This window comes from Oncorhynchus masou, chromosome 24, assembly GCF_036934945.1.
Source record: "Oncorhynchus masou masou isolate Uvic2021 chromosome 24, UVic_Omas_1.1, whole genome shotgun sequence".
NCBI classification, from domain to species: Eukaryota; Metazoa; Chordata; class Actinopteri; order Salmoniformes; family Salmonidae; genus Oncorhynchus; species Oncorhynchus masou.
In genome coordinates, this window is record NC_088235.1 from 21,332,869 (window position 1) to 21,348,478 (window position 15,610).

Consider the following 15,610-nt stretch of genomic DNA (forward strand, 5'->3'; position numbering starts at 1 on the left):
TCTCCAGTTGGAACATTATTGATGTTTATTGTTAAAAACATTAACGATTGATTCCATACATTGTTTGACATGTTTCTAAAGGACTGTAACAGAACTTGGAGTTTTTATCTGGATGAAATGCTCACGCCTCTTGAAGATGGATTACTGGGCTGAACACGCTAACAACAAGTGACTATTTGGACAAAAATGATGGAACTTTATGGAACAAATCAGTCATTTATTGTCGAACTGGTATTCCTGGGAGTGCCTTCTGATGAAGGTCATCAAAGATAAGTGAATATTTATGGTGTTTTTTCCAACTTTTTTGATTCCAAAATGGCGGCTATTCCTCTGGCTGTTTTGGGTTCTGAGCTCCGTTCTCAGATGATGCTTTTTTTGTAAAGTATTTTTGAAATCTGACACAGCAGTTGCATTAACCTTTTGCGTGTAGAGGGCAGTATTTTCGTTTTTGGCTAAAAAAACGTACCCGTTTGAAACGGCCTATTACTCAGCCCTAGAAACTAGAATATGCATATAATTGTCAGATTGGGATAGAAACCCTCTAAAGTTTCCAAAACTGTCAAAATATTGTCTGTGAGTATAACAGAACTGATATTGCAGGCGAAAACCTCTATTCCTATGCATGCCTCTCCTCCATTTAAAGGGATATCAACCAGATTCCTTTTTGTATGGCTTCCCTTTAAACAGTTTCAGGCTTTTATTTTGAAAAATGAGCGAGAAAGATCACATTCTGTTAGTGGATACTTCCGGCGCCAACAGAGATGGCCGCCTCGCTTCGCGTTCCTAGGAAACTATGCAGTTTTTTGTTTTTTTTACGTGTTATTTCTTACATTAGTACCCCAGGTCATCTTAGGTTTCATTACATACAGTCGAGAAGAGCTACTGAATATAAGATCAGCGTCAACTCACCATCAGTACGACCAAGAATATGACTTTCGCGAAGCGGATCCTGTGTTCTGCCTTTCAACCAGGACAACGGAATGGATCCCAGCCGGTGACCCAAAAAAACGACTTCGTAAAAGAGGGAAACGAGGCGGTCTTCTGGTCAGACTACGTAGACGGGGACATCGTGCCCCACTTCCTAGCATTCTTCTCGCCAATGTCCAGTCTCTTGACAACAAGGTTGATGAAATCCGAGCAAGGGTAGCATTCCAGAGGGACATCAGAGACTAACGTTCTTTGCTTCACAGAAACATGGCTCACTGGAGAGACGCTATCGGAGGCGGTGCAGCTAGCGAGTTTCTCCACGCATCGCGCCGACAGAAACAAACACCTTTCTGGTAAGAAGAGGGGCGGGGGCGTATGCCTTATGGCTAACGAGAAGTGGTGTGATCACAGAAACATACAGGAACTCAAATCCTTCTGTTCACCTGATTTAGAATTCCTCACAATCAAATGAATACCGCATTATCTACCAAGAGAATTCTCTTCGATTATAATCACAGCCGTATATATTCCCCCCCAAGCAGACACATCGATGGCTCTGAACGAACTTTGACTCTTTGCAAACTGGAATCCATACATCCTGAGGCTGCATTCATTGTAGCTGGGGATTTTAACAAGGCTAATCTGAAAACAAGACTCCCTAAAATGTATCAGCATATCGATTGCGCCACCAGGGCTGGCAAAACCTTGGATCATTGTTATGCTAACTTCCGCAAAGCATATAAGGCCCTGCCCCGCCCCCCTTTCGGAAAAGCTGACCACGACTCCATTTTGCTGATCCCTGCCTACAGACAGAAACTAAAATAAGAAGCTCCCACGCTGAGGTCTGTCCAACGCTGGTCCGACCAAACTGATTCCACACTCCAAGACTGCTTCCATCACGTGGACTGGGACAAGTTTCGTATTGCGTCAGGCAATAACATTGACGAATACGCTGATTCGGTGTGCGAGTTCACTAGAACGTGCGTTGAAGATGTTGTTCCCATAGCAACGATTAAAACATTCCCTAACCAGAAACCGTGGATTGATGGCAGCATTCGCGTGAAACTGAAAGCGCGAACCACTGCTTTTAAATCAGGGCAAGGTGACTGGTAATATGACCGAATACAAACAGTGCAGCTATTCCCTCCGTAAGGCTATCAAACAAGCTAAGCGTCAGTATAGAGACAAAGTAGAATCTCAATTCAACGGCTCAGACACAAGAGGTATGTGGCAGGGTCTAGTCAATCACGGACTACAAGAAGAAATCCAGCCCAGTCACGGACCAGGATGTCTTGCTCCCAGGCAGACTAACTAACTTTTTTGCCCGCTTTGAGGACAATACAGTGCCACGGCCTGTAACGAAAACATGCGGTCTTTCCTTCACTGCAGCCGAGGTGAGTAAAACATTTAAACGTGTTAACCCTTGCAAGGCTGCAGGCCCAGACGGCATCCCCAGCCGCGCCCTCAGAGCATGCGCAGACCAGCTGGCTGGTGTGTTTACGGACATATTCAATCAATCCCTATACCAGTCTGCTGTTCCCACATGCTTCAAGAGGGCCACCATTGTTCCTGTTCCCAAGAAAGCTAAGGTAACTGAGCTAAACGACTACCGCCCCGTAGCACTCACTTCCGTCATCATGAAGTGCTTTGAGAGACTAGTCAAGGACTATATCACCTCCACCCTACCGGACACCCTAGACCCACTCCAATTTGCTTACCGCCCAAATAGGTCCACAGACGACGCAATCTCAACCACACTGCACAATGCCCTAACCCATCTGGACAAGAAGAATACCTATGTGAGAATGCTGTTCATCGACTACAGCTCGGCATTTAACACCATAGTACCCTCCAAGCTCGTCATCAAGCTCGAGACCCTGGGTCTCGACCCCGCCCTGTGCAACTGGGTACTGGACTTCCTGACGGGCAGCCCCCAGGTGGTGAGGGTAGGCAACAACATCTCCACCCCGCTGATCCTCAACACTGGGGCCCCACAAGTGTGCGTTCTGAGCCCTCTCCTGTACACCCTGTTCACCACGACTGCGCGGCCACGCACGCCTCCAAATCAATCATCAAGTTTGCGGACGACACAACAGTGGTAGGCTTGATTACCAACAACGACGAGACGGCCTACAGGGAGGAGGTGAGGGCCCTCGGAGTGTGGTGTCAGGAAAATAACCTCACACTCAACGTCAACAAAACAAAGGAGATGACTGTGGACTTCAGGAAAGAGCAGAGGGAACACCCCCCTATCCACAGATGGAACAGTAGTGGAGAGGGTAGTAAGTTTTAAGTTCCTCGGCATACACATCACAGACAAACTGAATTGGTCCACTCACACAGACCGCATCGTGAAGAAGGCGCAGCAGCGCCTCTTCAACCTCAGGAGGCTGAAGAAATTCGGCTTGTCACCAAAAGCACACAAACTTCTACAGATGCACAATCGAGAGCATCCTGGCGGGCTGTATCACCGCCTGGTACGGCAACTGCTCCGCCCACAACCGTAAGGCTCTCCAGAGGGTAGTGAGGTCTGCACAACATATCACCGGGGGCAAACTACCTGCCCTCCAGGACACCTACACCACCCGATGTTACAGGAAGGCCATAAAGATCATCAAGGACAACACCCACCCGAGCCACTGCCTGTTCACCCCGCTATCATCCAGAAGGTGAGGTCAGTACATGTGCATCAAAGCTGGGACCGAGAGACTGAAAAACAGCTTCTATCTCAAGGCCATCAGACTGTTAAACAGCAACCACTAACATTGAGTGGCTGCTGCCAACACACTGACTCAACTCCAGCCACTTCAATAATGGGAATTGATGGGAAAGGATGTAAAATATATCACTAGCCACTTTAAACAATGCTACCTAATATTATGTTTACATACCCTACATTATTCATCTCATATGTATACGCATATACTGTACTCTATCATCTACTGCATCCTTATGTAATGCATGTATCACTAGCCACTTTAACTATGCCACTTTGTTTACATACTCATCTCATATGTATATACTGTACTCGATACCATCTACTGTATCTTGCCTATGCTGCTCTGCACCATCACTCATTCATATCTTTATGTACATATTCTTTATCCCCTTACACTGTGTATAAGAAATTAGTTTTGGAATGGTTAGATTACTTGTTGGTTATTACTGCATTGTCGGAACTGGAAGCACAAGCATTTCGCTACACTCGCATTAACATCTGCTAACCATGCGTATGTGACAAATAAAATTTGATTTGATTTGGATAGGTGAGGGCTCTCAGTGAGTTTTGCGCAACAGAGTAAAACGGTCATTGTTTCTCCCTGTCCTATTGAAAAAACTACACTCCCGGGTGATATATTATCGAATATATATTTTAAAAACAACCTGAGGATTGATAATAAAAAACGTTTGACATGTTTCTGTGGACATTATGGATATTATTTGGAATTTTCGTCTGCGTTGTCATGACCGCTCTTTCCTGTGGATTTCTGAACATAATGCGCCAAACAAAGTATTTTGGATATAAAAATAATCTTTATTGGAACAAAAGGAACATTTGTTGTGTAACTGGAAGTCTTGTGAGTGAAAACATCCGAAGATCAAAGGTAAACGATTAATTTGATTGCTTTTCTGATTTTCGTGACCTAGCTACTTAATGCTTAGTGTACATAATGTTTTGTCATGCTATCGATAAACTTAAACGCTTTTGCTGTGTAGCATAATTTCAAAATGAGGCAACAGGTCGATTAACAAAAGGCTAAGCTATGTTTTGCAATATTGCACTTGTGATTTCATGAATATTAATATTTTTTAGTAATGTTATTTGAATGTGATGCTATTCAGCGGTTGCTGATGACAATTATCCCGCTTAAGGGATGGGTAGCGTCAAGAAGTTATGGAGAAGTCCATCTTTAATTCAGTAAATAACACTAGTATCTTTTATCAATGTTTATTGTGAGTATTTCTGCTAAAATCACCAGATGTTTTGGAATCAAAACATTACTGCACGTAAGGCGCCAATCTAAACTGAGATTTTGGTAAATAAATATGCACATTATCGAACAAAACATACATTTATTGTGTAACATGATGTCCTATGAGTGTCATCTGATGAAGATCATCAAAGGTTAGTGATTAATTTTATCTCTATTTGTGCTTTTTGTGACTCCTCGTTTTGGCTGGAAAAATGGCTGGGCTTTTCTGTGACTTGGTGGTGACCTAACGTAATTGTTTGTGGAGCTTTCACTGTAAAGCATTTATGAAATCAGACACTGTGGCTGGATTAACGAGAACGGTATCTTTAAAATGGTGCCTAATACATGTATGTTTGAGAAATTTGATTTCTGAGATTTATGTTGATTTGTATTTGGTGCCCTGCAATTTCATTGGCTGATGGCGAGGGGTTCCGCTAGCGGAACGGGGTTCCACTGCCAGACAGGTTAATGAATAAAGCAGCTCTGCTAAATTGGATCCCGGTTCAGTTGTGCACATGGCCTCGCAAATTGGTACGATAGAGATTTGGGTGATTGGCCCATTGATCTGGTGGAACAAACTCCCTCACGACGCCAGGACAGCGGAGTCAATCACCACCTTCCGGAGACACCTGAAACCCCACCTCTTCAAGGAATACCTAGGATAGGATAAGTAATCCTTCTCACCACCCCCCCTTAATGATTTAGATGCACTATTGTAAAGTGGCTGTTCCACTGGATGTCAGAAGGTGAATTCACCAATTTGTAAGTCGCTCTGGATAAGAGCGTCTGCTAAATGACTTAAATGTAAATGTAAATGTTGATGAAGATCAGAAACTCTGAAAAAACCCCAGATGAATTCAGATTATTTTCATAGCATTCCTGTACACACCTTGCATAATTAGTCCTGACCTTGTAAACAGTAAAGGTAGTTTACTAGTTAGAACCACAGCTGGCACCCTCCACTATTGCACAGTCAGTTGAACAACATGTCAACCTGGAGTCCTGTGTTGACTAATCTTCTCATCATGTCTGTAAATGGGGGGGGGGATAACCAGAATGGACAGTGATGTGGGATGCCTGGCTGGGTATCTGGCTCTTACCTGAGGGTAGTGTCTCCAGGCTGTGGGTTTGGTCATCTGCGTTGCGGTGGACCTGGGCCTGATTTGATGAGTCAATAGCATTCCAGTCATCCTGCCAAAGAAACACAAAGACAAGGTCACAATCTACATTCAGTGGAAAATGTTTGTCCCTCCTCAGAAAAGGATGATCTAATGATAGAAAACCCCCATGTTCATAAATAGCTGTATGTCAAACACCGAGAATGTCAAGCACATTTTCCAGACTAATTTTGAAAGCAAATGGTTAGAAAACATTTAAAATATTGTAGTCTTCCTAAGTTCCCTGTTGGTGCTATTGATTTATTTCTTCAAGGTTGGAATTATAAACGCATGATTTGCATCATCATGTTACTGTGGCAACAAGGTGCCCCTGACTGTTATTGCTATGCTTCGAGCAGCTTTTAAAATGTCAGTGAGTTTGTCAAAAGCATTTTGATGAAGAAAAAGGGTCCGTGGTCCTATGGCAGTAGACCATTATTCCATTCAAGAACTTAGAACGTAGGCTACTTATCAAAACCAGATGGACAGAGGAAGGACAGAGGGCATGATTTATTTTATCTTAGGGCTCACAGCCATTCAAATAACTTCACTATTTGTATGTCGAGTCATGCAGACCACATTAGATCTTCTCAAGAGGCAGACCAAGAGTATTTCTGCATGTTGGATCAGACACACCGACAGCCTGTAAATTACACCCAATATAAAAAGAAAAACAATGTTTTATACTATATAATGGACAAAACATGTCGTCTCCCTGTTGATAACCACCAGGAGAACATTTTAGAAACGTTCCAGACTTAAGGTAAGAAAACAGAATTATACAATAACTCTGGTGCAGGTGCTCTTGAACTTTCCAATCATCGCCAGGTGCATGATTGATCCGCAACAATACGTTTTGTGAGGATTCACAAAACAGAGTGCGATGGAGAGGAATTGTCGATTGCCTATTCTCATACGGTTGCTGTTCTGATGTCACGGCAACATCAAAAGCAGAAGGACAGTCTGTGACTAAACAGCCAGATGGGATTTCCATCAGTGTTAAAACACAGAGGAGCTGTGTGCCAAAATAAAGCCAGTGAAGAGTACAGATGTAGGATCTTCATTTGCTACAGCAGGAAAAACATTATTGCAGCAACAGGAAATGTGAATTATTATGAATTCTAATTCATGGACATTTTTGTAAGAGTAGATACATTTTACTTCATGGAAAATCAAGTCAAATTTTGCTTCAATCTCGCCTGTTTCTATAACCAACTGTTGGGAAATATGTCCGCGCTGACAATGACAGCATGGGTCAAGCCAAACGGTGAAACACTGCAGCACTGCAAGCCTGTAACACACCGCAGGCCAGACCGGCAAAAACTCAAACAGGAAGTACTCTTGCTAAGGTTAGCAGTAAATAAACCAACAGGCGGGATGGTATGGATAGAGCGCAAGCTACTGAAGTCCAGAAGCCCTCGCTCTGCCGAACACAACCAGCATCTGCTCTGGTCGCCTGCTCCTTCAGGCCAAAATGAACTGGTGGCTGTGGCAACCAATAGCATTCAGACGCTCAGCATTTTATCATAAACTTATCAAATCAATGATCAAACCTTATAAAAAAAATGTATATCTTTAGACAGAGGAACATGAATAAGTACATCATGTCCTGAGAACGATTAAGAAAAATTTGACGCATGTCTTCTAGAGCAAAATGACATGTTCTGAAGTTATTTCACAATAAGAGGGGTGGAGGGGAGTTATGGTGGTGGTGGTGAGCTGCAGCTGACACGGATGGAGATCGCTATAATCATTCTAATGAATGATGTGCATATTCCACTTCATTAATTCTGCTCTGCAAAACCACAATACCAACACCGTTTACAATCACAGGTAATTCCAGAAAGAAAAACTTTAAAATGTAAAATTAGTCAACATTGCTCGGTTTGTTTGTGTGTGAAATTGACAGTCATCTCGCTGACAAACAGTCTACGTTAACGTGATTTCCAGAGTGATTCTCATGAAGTCACAGTTGTTCATCGTTTCTCACACTTGGCAAAACATGGGAACAATTATTGTGCGGCCATTAACATAACAGGTAGCTCTATGGGAGGCCTTACACGACTCTCCTATAGCACGGCATGTCATCAGAGGTAGCGTCACAGAGGTAGCGTCACAGAGGTAGCGTCACAGAGGTAGCGTCTGGCTAATGAATAACTCATTACCAAGCCACCGGTTGGGTCTCTTGATGGGAGACCTGAGAAAGCACTAGTTTTAAGATGAGTGATAGAAGTGTTACTGTAACATCCTAATGCTATTCAAACCTTTATTAAAGTCAACCATACATCCTCTTAGCCAGACCAAAAGTTTTTTTTTACTTTTAGGTTGGAGGCGTGTATTCTTATAGTGATCGGGGATAAAAGTTCTATACAGTTACATATTGCAATATCATTTTGGACGATATACTTGGACTCAAAGTATAATTTTTTTTCTCTCTTCTAGGTAGTTAACTTGCGCTAGTCGGCTGTACCGGCACCAAAACGCTGGTAATTTTCATCCCATAGCTCGTTCGCCATCTTCATTTTAAATAGTGAGCCAACATGTTTTCAGCACTTTCTTTTCCATAACTGATCAAAACTAGTTCTCATGCTCTCTCGTCTCTGCAGCAGACATATAGTGAGCAATATTTTTGTAGAACATCAAACTGTAATACAAGTTGCAGTATTGAATCTCAATACATACATATCATATTGGCACCTAAGCATGGTGCTAGTATAGCACGGCATGGCACTAGTATAGCACGGCATGGCGCTAGTATAGCACAGCATGGCGCTAGTATAGCACAGCATGGCGCTAGTAAAGCATGGCATTGTGCTAGAATAGCATAGCGCTAGTATATCTTGGCATAGTGCTAGTATAGCATGGCATGGTACTATTATAGCACGGCATGGCGCTAGTATAGCACAGCACTAGTATAGCATGGCATTGCGCTAGAATAGCATGACGCTAGTATATCTTGGCATGGTGCTAGTATAGCATGGCATGGTACTAGTATAGCATGGCGATGGTATAGCATCGTATGGCATCGTATGGTGAGGTTCCTGGCAATAACCCAGGCCTAGTTTGTTACCACACAAAGTTAACGTATAACTTGGGTGCATACTACACCGTCATGCTCCACCGTCAAACCACACCATGATGCTCCACTTAACTTAGCTTTTAGCTCTCCTCGTCCCTGCTGTGCTCTGTTGGGTCCTGTGTGGCTCAGTCGGTAGAGCATGGCGCTTGCAACGCCAAGCGTCGTGGGTTCGATTCCCGGCTCCAGCCGACTTGTAAGTCGCTTTGGACAAAAGCGTCTGCTAAATGGGATATTATTATTACATATGCCGCTGGAGTGCTTACGCGTTGCTATTTTTTAACATTTTACTTTACCTTTATTTAACTAGGCAAGTAGGTTAAGAACAAATTCTTATTTTCAATGACGGCCTAGGAACAGTGGGTTAACTGCCTGTTCAGGGGTGGAACGACAGATTTCAGCTCGGGAATTTGAACTTGCAACCTTTCAGTTACTCGTCGCTCTAACCACTAGGCTACCCTGCCGCACCAGCAGGTAAGAACAGCCATGCTACCATCTATCATCAAGTATACATCATCTGCCTGGTACAGTGGTAGACTACTACAGTCAATTCTATTTCACTTTTGGCCTGCTTGACTCCCATGATGTAATCTTTGTGATTCAGGGCCATTTCAGGTCTGGGAGCCAATCGGGAGGAGAGAGCAGGTGTGAATGCAGAGCCCAGAGGAACATCCATGTCAGTTGGCACGGAGTAACCCCATGGCAACTGTTCCCCATCACTGAGCCCTACATGCCCTGTCAGGGGGCATTGGCAGGGAGGAAGCAGCCAGACTAGAGGGACATAAACTGGAAGTTTACCAAGCCTGGTAAACAGGCTGGTCTGGAGCAGATGATGAAGAGGAGGAAAATTCAACCAAGAATCTTCTCTGAGGATGCTGGGGGCTGCTGCTTAAGTTGGTACCTGGAACTGGAGAAGTTGAGAGTAGAAGACGGTAGTGAAGAGAGTAGAGTAGCTCTGGAGTGTTCTACAGAGATCAGGAAATGTTAATGTATCTGACACAGCTGGTAGGGTTATGTAGGTATACCGTTTGTGAGGTCATGACAAGCTTTAACTACTGTAAAAGCAAGCAGGGAACGTAGCAGTTGAAAGAACACTGCGGGATTCCTCAAGTAGAGTCTTCCACTGGAACACAAACATCCATTTCAATATTTACAGGCCCTGCTGATAGAACAGGTATGATGACCTCGCACTCTGAACTAGAGGTCGACCGATTAATCGGAATGGGCGATTAATTAGGGCCGATTTCAAGTTTTCATAACAATCGGAAATCAGTATTTTTGGGCGCCGTTTAAAAGAAAATAAAAATTATACCTTTATTTAACTAGGCAAGTCAGTTAAGAACACATTCTTATTTTCAATGACGGCCTCGGAACGGTGGGTTAACTGCCTCGTTCAGGGGTAGAACGACAGATTTCTTCCTTGTCAGCTTGGGGGATCCAATCTTGCAACCTTACAGTTAACTAGTCCAACGCAATAATGACTTGCCTCTCTCTCGTTTCACTGCCTGTTACACAAATGCAGTAAGCCAAGGTAAGTTGTTAGCTAGCATTAAACTTATCTTATAAAAAACAAATCAAAGATGATCACTAGTTAACTACACATGGTTGTTGATATTACTATTATTATCTAGCGTGTTTTGCGTTGCATATAATCTGACTGAGCATACAAGCATACAAGTATCTAAGTATCTGACAGCTGTGGTAGGCAGAAGCAGGCGCGTAAACATTAATTCAAACAGCACTTTTGTGCGTTTTGCCAGCAGCTCTTCGTTGTAAGTCAAGCATTACGCTGTTTATGACTTCAAGCCTATCAACTCCCGAAATGAGGCTGGTGTAACCAAAGTGAAATGGCTAGCTAGTTAGTGGGCGCTAATAGCGTTTCAAACGTCACTCGCTCTGAGCCTTCTTGTAGTTGTTGTTCCCCTTGCTCTGCATAGGTAACGCTGCTTCGATGGTGGCTGTTGTCGTTGTGTTGCTGTTTCGAGCCCAGGGAGGAGCGAGGAGAGGGACGGAAGCTATACTGTTACACTGGTAATACTAAAAGTGCCTATAAGGACATCTAATAGTCAAAGGTTAATGAAATACAAATGGTATAGAGGGAAATAGTCCTATCATTCCTATAATAACTACAACCTAAAACTTCTTACCTGGGAATATTGAAGACTCGTGTTAAAAGGAACCACCAGCTTTCATATGTTCTCATGTTCTGAGCAAGGAACTGAAATGTTAGCTTTCTTACATAGCACATATTGGACTTTTACTTTTTTCTCCAACACTTTGTTTTTCCATTTTATAAACCAAATTGAACATGTTTCATTATTTACTCGAGGCTAAATTGATTTTATTGATGTATTATATTAAGTTAAATTAAGTGTTCATTCAGTATTGTTGTAATTGTCCTTATTACAAATACATTTTTTTTTTTAAATCTGCCGATTAATCGGTATCGGCTTTTGTGGTCTTCCAATAACCGGTATTGAAAAATCATAATCGGTCGATCTCTACTCGGAACTGTCCTTGTCTGTACTAACAGACTTGTGTTTATATTATCAGTCAGATCCGCAGTGTCAAAAAGTGACGATTTGGATCATCTTCACGTGCTAAACAGGGCTGCAGAACTGGGACATGCGCATGCACAGCACTCACAAGTCTCATTATGCAGAGATGGAGTTGGCAGTCTCTTGCAATCTATCTTCAGTTGGCAACTTCGGTCAGGTTAAAGATGAGGGTATTCTTGAACACTGGTTTATGGTACTCAAGTCACAAATATGATGGCTTGCAACTCGACATTGACACCAATGACTCGTGACTTTACTTAAACTTGAGCCTTATAACTTGATCTGACTTGATACCCTCCACAAGCCCAAATATTTAAAATGATGCTATTAAAAAGTGTGCAGCGCATCAACTCTTCATTTAACGGATTACAGTTTGAATCGGACAGCAGCCAATCACATTGTGCCAGCTGAGAAAAAGTTGTGCGTGGCAGTGCAGAGGAACGTCAGCAGGTGAATTCAGATGGAGCCCTTGGAAAGATTCCGAAAATAATTATTTTGGGTTATAAACACGACGTTGTATCAACAAAACATGGATTGCAAATTGCAAAACATGCGGGAAGAAAATTACACACGGAGGCGCAACAATTTCCAACTTTGTTCGACATTTGAAGCTGCACAAAGAAGAGTAAGTCGTGGCTAAAATATTATTATTTTTTCACCTTTATTTAACCAGGTAAGCTAGTTTAGAACAAGTTCTCGTTTACAACAGTGCCCTGGCCAAGATAAATCAAAGCTGACCAGCTGAAAACAGCAGAGGTGTATTTGGAGGGCAAATTTGTCAGGATAATATCTATAAGGGTGCCCATGTTTACAGATTTAAGGTTGTGCCTGGTGGGTTCCTTGATGATTTGTGTGAGATTGAGGGCATCTAGCTTAGATTGTAGGACTGCCAGGGTGTTAAGCATATCCCAGTTTAGGTCACCTAACAGAACGAACTCTGAAGATAGAGGGGCAATCAATTCCCATATGGTGTCCAGGGCACAGCTGGGAGCTGAGGGGGGGTCTATAAGAGGTGGAAACAGTGAGAGACTTATTTCTGGAGAGATTAATCTTTTTAATTAGAAGCTTGAACTGTTTGGCCAAAGACCTGTAAAGTATGACAGAACTTTTCAAGCTAACTCCTCCCCGTTTGGCAGTTCTATCTTGACGGAAAATGTTGTAGTTGGGTATGGAAATCTCAGAATCTTTGGTGGCCTTCCTAAGCCAGGATTCAGACACGGCGAGGACATCAGGTTTGACGGAGTGTGCTAAAGCAGTGAGTAATGCAGGCCTCATCGCCTGCATCCGTACAGCGGTCAAGCGACCTCCACTCATCACTGTCAAACGCTCCCTGAAACACTTCAGCGAGCAGGCCTTTCTAATCGACCTGGCCCGGGTATCCTGGAAGGATATTGACCTCATCCCGTCAGGAGAGGATGCCTGGTTATTTAAAAAAAAGCCTTCCTCGCCATCTTAAATAAGCATGCCCCATTCAAGAAATGTAGAACCAGGAACAGATATAGACCTTGGTTCTCTCCAGACCCGACTGCCCTTAACCACAAAAACATCCTATGGCTTTCTGCATTAGCATCGAACAGCCCCCGTGATATGCAACTTTACAGGGAAGATAAAAACCAATATACACAGGCAGTTAGAAAATCCAAGGCTAGCTTTTTCAAGCAGAAATTTGCTTCCTGCAACACAAACTCAAAAAAGTTCTGGGACACCGTAAAGTCCATGGAGAATAAGAACACCTCCTCCCAGCTGCCCACTTCACTGAGGAATTTCAATTAAGCATACTTCTGGCCCGTCTTTGGACACTATGTTAAAACCTGTCTGGGAATGGGGTTCCGCTAGCGGAACAGCCAATAAAATTGCAGGGCACCAAATACAAAATCAACAGAAATCTCATATTCAAATTTCTCAAACATATAAGTACAGTGGGGCAAAAAAGTATTTAGTCAGCCACCAATTGGGCAAGTTCTCCCACTTAAAAAGATGAGATAGGCCTGTAATTTTCATCATAGGTACACTTCAACTATGACAGACAAAATGTGGGGGAAAAAAAATCCAGAAAATCACATTGTAGGATTTTAATGAATTGATTTGCAAATTATGGTGGAAATAAGTATTTGGTCACCTACAAATAAGCTAGATTTCTGGCTCTCACAGACCTGTAACAACTTCTTTAACCTCTTACACCTATGGTGGCGCTATTTCAATTTTGGAAGAAAAACGTTCCCGTTTTAAACAAGATATTTTGTCACAAAAAGATGCTCGACTATGCATATAATTGCTACTGTTCGAAAGAAAACACTCTGACGTGTCCAGAAATACAAATATCTTCTCTGTGCGTGCCCTTTAACGTGAGCTTCAGGCAAAACCAAGATGACTTGGCATCCAGGAAATGACAAGGATTTTTGAGGCTCTGTCTTTCATGATCTCCTTATATGGCTGTGAACGCAAGAGGAATGAGTCTGCCCTTTCTGTCGTTTCCCCAAGGTGTCTGCAGCATTGTGACGTATTTGTAGGCAGATCGTTGGAAGATTGACCATAAGAGACCACATTTACCACGTGTCCGCCCGGTGTCCTGCGCCGAAATTGGTGCGCAAAAGTCACCTGCCAGTATTTTTCCATGGGAGAAAAGAGAGAGAAGCAAGCTTCCACGAACTGCATGTCAATGAAGAGATATGTGAAAAAACACCTTGAGGATTGATTCCAAACAACGTTTGCCATGTTTCGGTCGATATTATGTAGTTAATCCGGAAAAAGTTTCACGTTGTAGGTGACTGCATTTTCGGTTCGTTTCGGTAGCCAGGCGCAATGTAGAAAACGGAACGATTTCTCCTACACACAGACGCTTTCAGGAAACACTGCGCATCTGGTATGTGGCTGGGAGTCTCCTCATTGAAAACATCAGAAGCTCTTCAAAGGTAAATGATTTTATTTATTTGGTTATCTGGCTTTTGTGAAAATGTTGCGTGCTACATGCTACACAAAATGCTATGCTAGCTTTGCATACTCTTACACAAATTAGTCAATTTCTATGGTTCAAAAGCATATTTTGAAAATCTGAGATGACAGTGTTGTTAAGAAAAGGCTAAGCTTGAGAGCAAACGCATTATTTTAATTTTATTTGCGATTTTCAGAAATCGTTAACGTTGCGTTATGCTAATGAGCCTGAGGCTTAGTCACAATCCCGGATCCGGGATGGGGAGTTTCAAGAGGTTAAGAAGCTCCTCTGTCCTCCACTCGTTACCTGTATTAATGGCACCTGTTTGAACTTGTTATCAGTATAAAAGACACCTGTCCACAACCTCAAACAGTCACACTCCAAACTCCACTATGGCCAAGACCAAAGAGCTGTCAAAGGACACCAGAAACAAAATTGTAGACCTGCACCAGGCTGGGAACACTGAATCCGCAATAGGTAAGCAGCTTGGTTTGAATAAATCAACTGTGGGAGCAATTATTAGGAAATGGAAGACATACAAGACCACTGATAATCTCCCTCGATCTGGGGCTCCACGCAAGCTCTCACCCCGTGGGGTCAAAATGATCACAAGAACTACTAGTTCCAACTGTTCTGCCTGCGGCAACTCTAGAGACAGCAGGAGCGGTAGAGATACTCTGAATGATCGGCTATGAAAAGCCAACTGACATTTACTCCTGAGGTGATGACCTGTGCTTGCACCCTCGACAACTACTGTGATTATTATTATTTGACCCTGCTGGTCATCTATGAACATTTGAACATCTTGGCCATGTTCTGTTATAATCTCCACCCGGCACAGCCAGAAGAGGACTGGCCACCCCTCATAGCCTGGTTCCTCTCTAGGTTTCTTCCTAGGTTTTGGCCTTTCTAGGGAGTTTTTCCTAGCCACTGTGCTTCTACACCTGCATTGCTTGCTGTTTGGGGTTTTAGGCTGGGTTTCTGTA

At 43.0% G+C, this 15,610-nt stretch overlaps 1 protein-coding gene across 1 annotated transcript in view; it reads right to left on the bottom strand.

The window, feature by feature from the left end:
- The window catches only part of LOC135511895 (polypeptide N-acetylgalactosaminyltransferase 2-like), a 139,420-nt gene that overhangs the window by 56,347 nt on the left and 67,463 nt on the right, over positions 1 to 15,610 (bottom strand). Inside the window, exon 2 of the mRNA XM_064933412.1 lies at positions 6,002 to 6,092. Coding sequence (XP_064789484.1) covers positions 6,002 to 6,092 — 91 coding nt within the window. The remainder of the gene's footprint in view (positions 1 to 6,001; positions 6,093 to 15,610) is intronic.